We start from the raw sequence: 14,261 nt of genomic DNA, 5'->3' as shown, positions 1-14,261 counted from the left end.
TCTTAGGTGTGGACTAAGAATGGGCGGTCCTTTAGAAACATCTACAGTGATTGGTAGATGTAAGGACTTAGGGGAGGTGACATAGGAGATTTTGCCCTTAAAAATAAGAGCTTAGAGAAGAGCTAGATCTGATTCTGAGGGAGCTCATTTTGAGAAGACTCATTCTGAGATTCTCGATTTCTGACTCTCATTCTGAAGGAGAGTTCCTTGAGGAGCTCCTCTGAGGGACTCTGTCCCTTTGGGGTAGGAGCTCTGGAGGCTCTTGAGAGAGGCCCTTTGAAGCAATCTCTGGCTGGAAGACTCTTTGAGGAAGGATGCTGGCCTGGTGTCACTAAAATCCTTGTTTATTCAGACCTTGTGGTGAGTGTTAAAAAACTGACTGATTTCTCTTTTTAAGACTCAGGTCTAGGCCATATTGGCTTGAGGCCCTTCATACTTATTCCTTTTTTACTCTCTCTCTCTCTTTGATTACTCATTGTATTGTTAATTAAAATCTCTATAAAACCCAATTGACTTGGGTATTTGAATAATTGGGAATATTTCCCTGGCGACCACCTTATATTTGATTTTAAAACCCAAGACACTGTAGTGAAACATATTTCTGTGGTCAAATTTTCTCACCCTCTCTTATATCTATCAAATTTATATCTTCCACTATTTTAATCAGTACAGTTTAAGACCTTAACCATTTTAAATCTCACACACTTAACCCTGTTTGTCTCAGTTTCTCATTTGTAAAATGAGCTAGAGAAGGGAGTGACAAAGCACTTTAATATCTTACCCAAGAAAACCCCAAATAGGATCATGAAGAGTCATACATGACTGAAAAGATTGAACCACAACAATAGCAACATTTTCCTCCATATTTAAGGATGAGTAGTCAATTTTATACTACCTTTTGTCCATGATGTCTTTTCATTGCTTTTGCTTTAGATGATGCACAATCAATTTTGCTCTAGACTTTTACCCTGAATTTGTATGTCATCCTGCCTAAAATGTATTTCTTGTAAACAACAAAGAGTAGGATTCTGTTTTTTAATCTACTCTGCTATCCACTTCCAATTTATTGGTGAATTCATCCCATTCACATTCGGCATTATTACTACTAACTATATATTGCCCTCCATCACATTATCCTGTTCAGATCCTGCTCTGTTTCTTTTTACTCTGGTTCTCCTCACCAGTATTTTGCTTTTTGTCACTCCCACACACAATTCCCCCTCCTTTCAATTACCTACCACTTCCCTTGTTTTATTCCCCTTCTACTTCTCTGTAGGGTAAGATATAATGCTATATCCCACTGAGTATACTTGTTTTTCCTTCTTTGAGCAAGTTAAGATGAGAATAAAGTTTAAGAATTGCCCATCACCACCCTAATCCTCCCCTCTCTATAATGATTTTCCATTACCCTTTAGTGATATAATTTACTCCATTCTATCTCTCCCTTCCCTTTTCTCTCAGTGTAACCCTCTCTTTTACCACTTTATTTTTTTACTTATCATTCATATGGATATATATCATACATAAATATCATTTCATATTATCACATTTAGATACACATGATCTTATATTATCATATACATCGTGTCATCATAATCAGCTTACTCCCCCACCCTCTTTCTGGGTAAATTCCTTCTATCTTCACTACTACTAAGAACAATTTTTGAGAATTACATGTATCCTCTTTCCATGTAGCCATAAAAACATTTTGACCTTAATGAGTCTCTTAAATTTTCTCTTTCTTATTTACCTTTTGGGGTTGTCTTGTGTCTTGTGTTTGGATTTCAAATTTTTTGTTTAGGTCTGTCTGGCTTATTCCTCAGGAATGCTTGGAGATCTTCTATATTATTGAATGTCCATTTTTTTCTCCTGAAAGAATATACTCAGTTTTACTGGATAGGTGACTCTGGGTTATAAACCCAAACCCGTTGCTTTCCTGAATATCACATTCCATGCCTTTTAATCCTCTAATGTAGAAGCCATTAGGTCCTGTGTGATTCTGATTGGATCTCCATGGTATTTGAATAGTTTTTCTGGGGGCTTGAGGAATTTTCTCCTTAGCTTGGTGGCTCTTGAATTTAGCTATAATATTCCTGGAAGTTGTTATTTGAAGATTTCTTTCAGGAGGTGATCTGTGAATTCTTTAAATTTCCATTTTATTTTCTTGTTGAGGATCTCTGAGCAGTTTTCTTTGATAATTTCTTGTAGTGTGACATTCAAGGTTTTTTCTTTATAATAGCATTCAGGTAGTCCAATAATTCTCAAATTGTCTCTCCTAGATCCATTTTCTAGGTCAATTGTTTTGTCATTAAGATATTTCATGTTTTCCTCTGTTTTTTTTCATTCCTTTGATTCTGCTTTATTGTTTCTTGATTTCTCATGAAATCATTAGTTTCTAGATAGTCACTTCTGAAACTTAAGGCATGATTTTCTTCTGTCAGTTTTTGGTTCTCCTTTTTCAATTGGTTCATTTCTTCTGTAATCACTTTCATTTCTCCTTGTATCACCTTAATTTCTCTTCCCCACCTTTCCTTTGCCTCTCTTAATTGTTTTTTTCAAGTCTTTTTTCAAGCTCTTCCAGAATTTGTGTCCAATCCATATTTTTCTTTTGGATATTGAGTGTGTTTCCTTTGCTTTCACTGTCCTCTTTTGTGTCTGTACCTTGCTCTTTCTCTCCATAAAAATTCTTTAGAGTTAGATGCTCTTTTGTTGTTTGCTTATTTTTCCCTGTCTAATTATAGGTAGGCTTGGTGATAATGTGATGGTCTGAGGACTGAGAGCTCTGAGAGCTCCCTCTCCCTGCTTATTCAATTGTCCTTTGAGATGCTGATAGCTTAAAGACTTGCCTCAGGCTTAAGTATAAGCTTTTGATCTTACACTGGATTTGATCTGGTCTGGGGCCAATAAAATTCTAGCCCCAGGATTAGGCTCAAGTTTTTAGTCTCATATTGTATATTTGATCCAATCAGGCACATCCTTGATTATCCTGTCTTGGAACTCCACCCTGAGCTTTAGGCAAAAAGATCAGTACTTAGTACTTAGTACTATCAGCCACCTCAAACTGTGTACTATGTCCTCATTCTGAACCCAGAGGAGGATTCCTGGTTTGGCTCTGGGTCCACACAGATTAGCCTACTTCAGCCCAGACTGCCCTGGTCTGGGACTCTGGACTTCTCCACAGGTTTGAAATTTCAAGGGGTATGAGTTGGCTTGTACCACTATTTGCCTAGGCAGGATCTCAGAGTAGGGATACTGGCATGAACAAAATAAAAGAGGGAGGTGGCTGGGCTGGCTTTCTAATTAACACCAAAGTCAACAAATGGAACCTTAATGAAAAACCATGATATCAAATATTTTTTAAAAGTCTCATATGTCCTAAAGTCCTAAACTCAAGTTCTTATTGTCACTAAAACAGACAAGGAAAACTATTAAAATTTGAATTTGCAAGGAGAAAAACTTGATGGCATGATGGAGGGACTATGACCCAGATAATTCTCTGTTTTCAGTTTATATGGAATCATAGGATTCTAGATGTGGACCTGAAAGGGTTTTAGAGGTCATAACATCCAGTCCTGTTATTTACTGATAAGAAAACATAGGCTCAGAGAGAACAAGTGACTTGCCTAAGTTCAAAAAGGTATAAATGAGAGTTTTGAGATTTGAACATATATTCTCTGATGCTAGCTCCATTGCTTTTCCTTCTAAAAGGCCAATGCTCAGTATGGATTTATAATATTGTGATATGATCCAAATTAGTGGTACTCTGGTCTAGACCAGTAACTAAGAATCAGAAGGGACAGCGTTATTTTACCATGGTTTATATAGACATGATCTCATTAAGTGGATCCCTTTTTTATCAAAAAAATTGATCAAACTAGTAAGAGCATAAAGCAAGAGCCATCAGAGAGAACACCTATTTTGCTGAACTGAAGTTTGGTAAGAGTTTTAATGCTGTTAGGATACTCTGTCCTCTAGTGAATATGAGAACCTTTTCATGCCATTGTAAATTTTTTCTATGATTAAAACAAAATAACAACTAAACTATTTTCTACCTGTGGACAAAGTTCCGGGGACAACTCCTGTGGCTAGGCCTCTCTGACTAGCTAAACAGTTCCCCAGTTGATACACATCATTTTTTGCTGGCCCATAATCTACTCTCTCCAATTTAAATTACATATTTGAGAAGAGCAATGCCAAAAGGATTAATGATGCTTTCTAAATAAATATAATTGTTGTAGCACCAATCAAAGTGAGATTAACATGTGAGTTGGTTGATTTAAGCAGTTTATGCATGGGACAAAATTATTTTTTCCTGGTGTACATGTTCATAGATTATTAAGCAATCAATGGATTTTACTGTATTTTGCTCTTTGCTTGAAAAATAACATGTAGAAAATTTTAAATCTGTAATGATTTTAAGTGAAGATCTCAAACAATTATAAATATAAGTACTTTAGTATTTAGTTGATTCAAAATTCATACTTATTTTAAAACATTTTTTAATAAATGGAGAAAACCTCTATAGGAAAGTGATAAACTCCATTACATACAGAAAACTCTCTACTATCTAAATAAAATTTTAGATCTATACTAAATTCAGTTAGCTTTCGACAAATATTTGCAAATGGACTAGCTTTCCATCTTACCAACCATAATTCTAAGATGGATACCAATACTTACCCTATCTATCACAGGGTTATTGTGAGTAAAGTATTCATTTTGTAAACTTTAAAATGGTAAATAGGTATAAATTAATATCTCTAAAAATTCTCTTGTAGGATGAGAATGTTTTTTCATTTCCAGAACCCAGTATAGTGTCAAATACATAGAGAATTCTTGCTTGATCATAATAGTTTGAATACTTAGTATTTTGTTGGTTTATAAAGGTTGCTCTCACACATTGTCTTCACAGAGAATAGTCTAGCATGTTCCTGGGATCCCTGTTTTACTGTTTAAATTTAGTGTCCAACAATCTATAGGTCTATGTTTTACAGTAATATGCAATTCAGTCATTATTCATTCATGTCTTACTCTTCTTGACCCTGTTTGAGGTTTTCTTGGTGAAAACACTGGAGTAGTTTAACATTTTATTCTCTAGCTCATTTTATATATAAACAACTGAGATAAATAGGTTAAGTGACTTGTGTAAACCTTAAAATTTCTTAGACTTATAAATGTTGGAAATTTCACCATTGGGAAATTTCATACTTGAAAAATTTCCTATTGATAGTGGGAACTCTTTTGGAATGTGAACCCCAGTGGCATGGGAGGTTCCTCCTCCTCCCTTCTTAAGATTACTTTAGGACAGAAACCTTTTACTGAACAATGGAAAGGGCTTTGACCTATGCTTAAGCATAGAACAGGAAGTTCTTTGAGTCATGATTGATTTTAGAATTGATACAATAGAGATACTTGGAATGACAGAACCAGGTCTGGGAAAATACAATTTCCACCCCACTCAGTCCTAACAGGATTTAGGAAGGGCTGCAGTAAAGGATGAAGATTTAATTATTTGAGAATATGACCTTCAACAGACATGTGCAAAGCCACAGACCTCTGGGCGGTCCTGGGTTAAGCTAGAGCCACCATTGGCACAGGGAAGACATGGACAGTGATTGGTAGATGTGAGAATAGAGGGGAGGGAACTTGGATGGTTTGCTTAAAAATAGAGGGGTCTGAGGACTGAGGGGTGGTTGGTTGGAGAGGTGGTGCTTTGAGAGTTGGCTCTGAAGGAAGCTGGAGGTGGAGGCCCCTGAGACTGTTTCTCCATTTTGGTCACGTGAGTAATAGGGACTGATCTCCTTTCTTTGCCCCAGCTATCTAAGGGCTTGGGCCTTTTGGCCCAGCCTAAACAGAAGGGGTATTTAAGCCCTATTCCCTTCTCTCCCCTTTCTCTCTCCCTCTCTCTCTCTATCTCTAATACCTTTCTTCCTCCTGTTTGTAATTAAACTCCATAAAAGGTTGACTGCTGACTTGAGTTTTCATTTAGGAATTACATAGCTGAATTCTTTAGCGACCTTAAATTAATATATATCAGTCTTTTAAAGTGATTTCCTTGTCACACTTGCTCAGGGTCACATAAGTAGTAAGCAGCTGAAACCAAATTTGGACTCAGGAAAAAGAATCCAGGTCAGACAATCTATCCATTATATCACCTTGTTGCTCAAAGTTGAACAATTAGCTTACAATTATTGTGTTTTGTACAGTACTTATATATATTACTTAATATAGTCCTTTTGTGATTTATAAGTAGCTTTACTTATAATCACTTTGGGAGGCAAGATCATAGATTTAAAATTGGAAGGGACCTTAGAGATGACTGGATCTAGCCCTTTCATTTCATAGATTAGGAAACTTAAGCCCCAAGACCTGCAGTAACTTGCCCATAAACACATGGATATTAGACAAATGTAGAAGAGCTAGGATTTGAATCCAGGTTCTCTGACTTCAAATTCAGTATACTTTATTCTGTACCATGATCCTTGGCAAATACCAAGAATAAAATTATTTTATCAACTTACTTATGAATTCCTTTAGATCGATCATGTCTAAATGCTTAACATATCAATGCAATGAAGAGAATGCAGTAAGTAAATAATTAGTTTTCAGATGAGAGTTTGGGCTACTACCATACAAGATTAGACTGACATGTATTTTGCCCAAATGCTTAAGCCTGAAAAGCCCTTCTATAACCACAATCTCTCACGAAGGGAAATTGATCAATAAAGATTATGAAATGGCAGTGGTTCCCCAATATGCCACCCATTGGTGAATCCATAAATTGAAGCTGCCTGATCTAAAGGACTGCTCCCTAGTGAGTTATGGCATTTTGGCCCATTGAAGAAATGTCACTGGTGTGTCATGTCCCAAGTTCCCTACTCTTCTCTCCCAGTATTTGATAATGGGGTTTTGGTGATAATAACTAAGATATGAACTCAGACTTTATGAAAGTCAAGATTTCTCCTCTCCATAAAAACATTCTTTGTCCCATGAGGAAGTTTATGTTTGACAAAAAAAAAAATGAACTGAACAATTACCATCAAAAAGAGTACTATTCAGCCTTCTTAACCATAGAGTTAGTCAATGGTCATCTGCTCTCAATCCCATATCTTCAACTGGAATGAGTTTTTTTTTTTCCTTTGGGTTTCAGTTTGCAATAATGAGCAATAAAATACTAACTTTCTCTAAAGACAGGAAGAATTACTAGAACTCTCAATATATTTCCTGAAAATCTCCTAGCTTATTAGATCTGTTAGTTTTTCCTTTTTGTTTCTGACCAAACAAGGAGAACCAAGACATGCAAAAATTTGGTTTGCCAACTCACCTGATTCTACCCCTGGGGCGCTCAGATTGCTCTGACATAAAGCTTGTGCTGCTGAGACGTGAGGCACTGCTGGTTCGGGAAATGGCTGACACATCACTGACATCACTATCTGATGATTTGGCAGAGACGTTATCACAGCTTCTGTATTGATCTTTATGTATGTTATACTAAAGATTAAAAACAAGGAAGTGTGAGCACCATGATCTCAAGGCAAACAGACATACAATGTGATGAATTAGCCAAAACCCAACATGCACACAGGTTTTTCTAGAAAGAAAAATAGGAAAAAGTTTTCAAAAGAATCTAGAGCTAGGTCAATAAGCACTGAAGAATAGCAATGTCCAAATGGTAATGGTATTACAAAAATCTGCTTCATGAGGATCTTAGGACTATTTATAAGTGAATACTGAATAAAGATTTTCAAGACTGAATTAAGAAATAGGTATGCAGAAATAGTCTGCTGAGATTGAAAATTCAAAGTATCAGATTTAAATAATTCATAAATGTGCTGAAAAGCCATGAAGAGTAGTGAATGAATAGGTTCAGCTTTTGAATTAGGAAGAATTGGATTCAAACTCTTTCAATGATACCTATTGGCCGAATGACCAACAATGAGGGACTTACTCTTTTAGTGCCTCCAGATGACTCTTTAAGCCTATAAATTACTTACCTGATACTGATATGTTTTAGTAGAAGGAGTTTCCCTTACTGAAGAAATCATAGATTCCATATACCACACTAACATTGATTCCAATTTTACCTAGAGAATATTCTCTTCATCCCTCAGGTGGTAGTAATTCTCATACTGTTAAGCACATAGGATGATTACGTTTTTCGGTATCTTCCCTACTGACATCTGTGATGTGATATCAGTATACTAATATAGCTATGTTTTACTTAGACTAACAATAGACTTTAAGATGTCAAAAGACTCTCCTGGTCTTCAGAAGCCTTTCCCAGTATAGCACACCCTCCTTCAGAGGATCTAACTCAGGACCTTCAGCTTGGAGACTGAGGAGACTGACATGCTACCTACAGTGTCAAATCTTTCAGTCTATTCTTAGTTTAAGAGGCAATGAAGTAGGACTTTCCCTCAGAGAGGAACTCTCATGCGACAAGGTCAAAACCTGGGGTTTCCAGATCCAACTAGGCCACATGTTTGGAGCTTCTAGATTCCATGTTGACAGAACAGGGAGTTTTCAAATGAAAAAATCAAAACTATCAATAATCATATGAACAAATGTTCTAACTCCCTCCTTCTTAGACAAATGCAAATCAAAACAACTACAAGGTAGGACCTCACACTGACAAGATTAGTCAATATAACAGTAAATAAAATAATAAATGTTGGAGAGGATGTGGCAAAATTGAGACATTAATGTATTTCTGGAGAAGTTGTGATTTTATCCAACCATTCTGGAAGGCAATTTGGAATTACACTCAAAGGGTTTTAAAAGAATGCATGCTCTTTGATCCAGAAATACCACTACTAGATTTGTACCCCAAATAAAAAATGGCAATGAACCTGTTTGTACAAAAATATTTATAGCTGCACTTTTTGTTGTAGTGTCAATGAGGAATCTAGAAGCCCCCAAACTTGTAACCTAGAAAGATTTAATTACCCCCTAGTTTACTTAGCTTAAAGGTAAAATCCCCAAATTTGATCTTGTCACATGAGAGTTTCTCTCTGAGGGAAAGTCCAGCTTCACTAGTCTCATACTAACAATAGATCTTAAAGGAGTTTAAATGGGGATGTCTAATCCCATCTGGTGTTAAGTATGTTCCCCTAGAAAAGTATGTAAACTTCCCAATTTTAGATGGCTCCTTGGAATCATCCAATCTAGCATGGTTCCCAGTGGTCTGTGACCAGAGCAACCAGAGTTAAATCCTCAGACTCTACATAGGCCTGTGGGATGCAGCTCTGTATAGAGGTTTAATTCAACACTGTACCCCTTTCCTTAATTAAAGAGTGGTTTTTCTGACTATTTAATAGTTCTGTGTTTTTTCCCAGTCAACAGCAGCAACAAATTGGAAAATGAGGGGTTGTCCCTTGATTGGAGAATTACTAAGCAAATTGTAGTATATGATGGTGATGGAATAATATTATGCTATAAGGAATGATGAACTGTTTGATTTCTATAAGAACTGGAAATATTTATATGAACTTATGTGGAATGAATTGAGCAGAACCAGGAGAACATTATACACAGTAACTGAAACATTATGGGATGATCAAATGTGATTGATTCTGATACTAAAAGCAATGCAATGATCCAGGACAACTCTAAGTGACTTATGAGAAAGATGCTATCCACATTAAGAGGAAGAACTGTGGGAGTAGAAATGCAGAAGAAAACATGATTTATCAGTTCTTTATATGGGTATATTATCTGGGGGGTTTTGGTTTTAAAAGATTATTCTAAAAATAAATAATATGGAAATGGGTTTTGAGTGATATTACATGTATAACCCAGTGGAACTACTTGTCAACCTCAGAAAGGGGAAGGGAAGAAGGGAAAAAGATCACATGAGTCATGTAAAAAAAAATTAGGGTCACTAACATATATAAGGATCTCTGAGGGATGCATATTAACTTTTGTCTCTATTGATTTTTTCTACTTCTCTGCTCATGATGACTTTTCAATTATTCTGCACTGTTTCAATGGCTATATCATAAGTATCACTGATTTAGAAGTGTCAAAGGGCTTACAGATCCCTTAGTGTAGGAGTTTTTAATATCTTTTTTTGTTGTTGTTGTTCTGCACCTTTCTGGGAGTCTGGTTAAGGCTGTGGACCTCTTTGTAGAATAAGTCTTAAATGTATAAAATAAATAGGATTAGAAACCAATTATTTTTATATGGAGTTGTTAAAATACTTTCAAAAGTTCACAGTTCCTATGTTAAGAACCTCTGATCCTACAATTCTGAGGTACTAATGAAAAAGAATGCTCTCTACCTCCAAAGAAAGAACTGTTGGAATAGAAATGCAGATGAAAAAATGATTTATCGCTATTTATTTGGGCATATGTTTTGGTTTGGGTTTTATAAGATTATTCATTTACAAAAATGAATAATATGGAAATAATACATAAACATAGTTTGATAACAAAAATGTAATCTAAGATCCTGTCTAATTTCCTCAAGTCCAATGCTATATCTACTTCCCCCTCTTCAAATGCCCCTCATGATTATTGTACACAGCACAGCCAAAATTCATCCTTGGTTATTAGTGACCAGGATATACATCTTATAGGCATTCCGGCTACAAAGATACCATAATATAACCTCTGTGTGAATAGAAGGCATTTATTTTAACTCATGGAAAGGCAAATCCTTGAATGAGAAGGTGACCCATAATTATTTTCTTTTCTTGTATTTTCAAATGAGTTATTTTTAAAATATTGTGTTTTATGTGTATGTCTCCCCAATACTTTAGGAAAAAAAACACAAAAACCAAGCAGATACAATATGAAATAATATTTCTTCCTTTAAAAGATGTAGAGCTTAACCACTTCTCTCTTCAGAAGAAAGTTTTGTTGTTTCACCAGTTCTCAGATCTATTCTAAAATTTCAAATGTAAGGGTTATCCTGAGCTGAAGCAATGTGTTAATTCACCAACAATTTCTGTCTCTCATATATCCCTTGGAGTTCATGCAGACAAAAGGAAATTAAGATCCCAGGGCACTTACTTTTTATAACTAACCTGGCACTATGTCTGCTGGAAATATATCACTCAGAAACACCTCACTGCTTTTGGTAACCCTAGCACTAATCCATATAACTTTTTTAGAATGAAAGACAGTACAATGAATTAAGTGGTATTAAGGGAAAAAAAATTCATTGGCTAAAAGTATTGTAGAATTATAAGAAGTCCTCAAGCTCCCAATATTCCCCCATAAGCCTATGATATTCTAGAAAATTGATATTAAGTAATATCTCACTCATTTTTATCTTTGTAAGATAATTTGAGTTATAGATCTACCATATCATTGCTAGAAGTCTGGTCTTAGCTTTAGGAGGCTGGTTCAAGGCCTGTCTCACACACATACTAGCTAGGTGACTTTTAGAAATTCCTATAACATATTAGTATCCATAGATTAGTCTTGCTCATTAGATTAGATTAGAATTGCTAATTCACATCTGTAAAAGGAGTTTTCATGCCTGGGAGTTTTCTATACTGATGAACTCAAAGATTTGGTTAAAAGAAACAACAAAAAGCAAATTAAGCAACACTACTTCAGTTTATCTCTTCTTCACTGAGAACTTACAAGAAAAAAGAGACAAAGGGATTCTAATGTAAAAGGTCTTAAGGTTAGCTCCACACAAGTTTTGTTAATTTTTGTTAACTTAGAATGCCCATTAAATAAAATGTGTGAAATATCATCCATCACCAGTACAGCAAGCATGCTTCATTATTTTCTTTTCCTTTAAGCTATGTAAACTTCCATGCAAATTTAGAATTCTATATTTTGCTTCTGGGGAATTTTTATTTAAGAGAAATGTATACTGCTTATTTCATAGGCCAAAAAGTTACAGGGTATTAGGTGTGTTTGAATTCTAATATATCTAGGTGCATAACCTTACAGAATAAGAAGGACCTGGATAGGCCATCTAATTTAGTCCCTTTATTCCATAGATGAAGAAAGGCCCCTTAAGGTCAAATGACTTTCTCAGGATCACACAATTTCTAAGAGGCAGAGAGGAGATGTGAACGTGAACATGAAAGAAAGAAAAAATGAATGAATGAAAGAAAGAAAGAAAGAAAGAAAGAAAAAAAGAAAGAAAAAAGGTTTTTTTTTCTTTTTCCTTTCTGTATAGCATTCTTCCTACTATAACAGTAGTATTATATTAAAAACAATTAAGGATAATTAATACTCAGTAGTTATAATAAAAACATAATGAAAATGAGCATGAATCACTTTTTCTAGATGAAGGAAACATATACTATTTAAAACAAGGTATCTCAAATAACAAGTGCTTAGAGCCACACTTAATTTTACCACAGCATCCAGGCATTATGACAAAGTGAACCCAGAAACTGTTAACTGGATATCCCACCAATAGATGAAATGAGAGGAAGACCTTTAAAGATATAAAGGCATATAAACTTGAAAGATAATCTTGAAACTGGGAAAAAGTAAATCTTGAAACCATATTACAAGAAATTATCCAAGAAAACTGCCCTAAGGTTCTGCAAGAAGAGGGAAAAATAGGCATTGAAAGAATCCATAGATTACCCACTACACTATATCCTCAAAAGAAAACCCCAAGGAATATAATTTCCAAATTCAAGAGCTTCCAAGCTAAGGAGAAAATATTACAAAAAGCCAGAAAGAGACAATTCAGATATCCAGGAGCATCAATCAGGATTACACAGGATCTGGCAGGCTCCATACTAAAAGACCTCAAGGCTTGAAATACAATATCCAGAAAGACAAGAGAATTGGGTCTACAGCCAAGGATCGCCTACCCATCAAAACTGACTATATACTTCCAAGGGAAAGTATGAGCATTCAACAAAATAGAAGACTTCCAAATACTTGTAAAGAAAAGACTAGAATTAAAGAGAAATTTTGACATCAAAATACAAAAGCCAAGAGAAACTTGAAAAGGTAAATAAGAAAGAGAGGGTTCTTATTTTTTTTCTTCTTCTTTAAGGGCCTCAACAATGCCAAATTTTTTATATTCTTATATGGAAAAATATTATTTGTAACTGTCAAAAATTGTATTCACTATTATAGTAGTTAGAAGAATTATCCATAGGTAGAGAATGGGGTTCTAAGTGGTTTAAAATCATATATAAAAAAAGAAGAAAGAAAAGGAGAGGGAGAGAAGATGGCACCAAGAGAAACTTGAAGGAATAAGAAAATTAGGGTAATCTATATTACACAAAAAGGCACCAGGGAGTGGGAGGGGAAGAATACAAGTATAAAAAGGAGAGGAAGATAGTGCTAAAAGGTAATATTCAAACCTTACTCTCAGTGGAATCAGTTCTGAGACAGAAGAGCATCTAGATCCACTGGGCTATCAAATTCTATCTTACCCTATAGGGAATTTGAGAGGGAAAAACTAAAAAGGGGAAAGTGGGGCATGGGAGTTGAAAAAAGGAGGGGAGGGAAAGAGAGGGGAAGGGAATTTAATAGGCCCTAAAAATAAATACAAGAGGAATCAAAAGGGAGGGGGTGGAAAGGGAGGTTGGGGAAGGAAGCAATAAAAGGGGGGGAGAGTATGTGTGGTAGCTTAAAAAGACCCCAAATGAAAAATAAGAGGAATAAGAAGGGAGGGGGGAGAAAGAAAAGTAAAATAAGGGTTGGGTTAGGGGGAATGATGAAAATTTTAACATTATTGTGGAAGGAAATAATGAAAGGAGAAAGGACAGGACAAGGAGAGAAAATCAAAATGTTGGGGAATACACAGGTAATAATCATAACTTTGAATGTGAATGGGATGAACTCACCTGTAAAGCAGAAACAAATAGCAGAGAGGATTAGAAACCAAAATCCTACCATATGCTGTGTATAAGAAGCAAACATAAGGAAGGTAGATATGCATAGGGTAAAGGTAAGCAGATTTACCAAAATTTATTAGGCATCAACTGAGAAAAAGAAGGCAGGAGTCACAATCATGGTATCTGACAAAGCCAAAGTAAAATAAATCTAGTTAAAAGAGATAGGGAAGGTAATTACATCCTAATAAAAGGCAGTATACACAATGAGGAAATATCAGTACTCAACATGTATGCACCAAATGGCATAGCATCCAAATTTCAAAAGGAGAAACTAATGGAATTCAAGGATAAAATAGATAGAAAAACTATACTAGTTGGAGACCTGAACCTTCCTCTATCAGAACTATATAAATCAAATCAAAAAATAAATAAGAAAGGTAAGAGAAGTGAATGAAATCTTAGAAAAAAATAGAGTTAGTAGATATATGGA

General features: G+C 35.3%; 1 protein-coding gene across 49 annotated transcripts in view; it reads right to left on the bottom strand.

Annotated features, from left to right (window-relative positions):
- Positions 1–14,261, bottom strand: part of RIMS1 (regulating synaptic membrane exocytosis 1) — a 739,353-nt gene that overhangs the window by 107,798 nt on the left and 617,294 nt on the right. For 43 of the 49 annotated variants that reach the window (XM_056818463.1, XM_056818457.1, XM_056818459.1 and 40 more), the window contains one exon: positions 7,325–7,491. The exons of the other annotated variants lie outside the window; for them this stretch is intronic. In XM_056818463.1, coding sequence (XP_056674441.1) covers positions 7,325–7,491 — 167 coding nt within the window. The remainder of the gene's footprint in view (positions 1–7,324; positions 7,492–14,261) is intronic. 49 annotated transcript variants of the gene reach the window in all.

This window comes from Monodelphis domestica, chromosome 2, assembly GCF_027887165.1.
Source record: "Monodelphis domestica isolate mMonDom1 chromosome 2, mMonDom1.pri, whole genome shotgun sequence".
Taxonomy (NCBI): Eukaryota; Metazoa; Chordata; class Mammalia; order Didelphimorphia; family Didelphidae; genus Monodelphis; species Monodelphis domestica.
The sequence above is the reverse complement of the archived record's forward strand: the minus strand, read 5'-3'. Positions and strand labels throughout refer to the sequence as shown.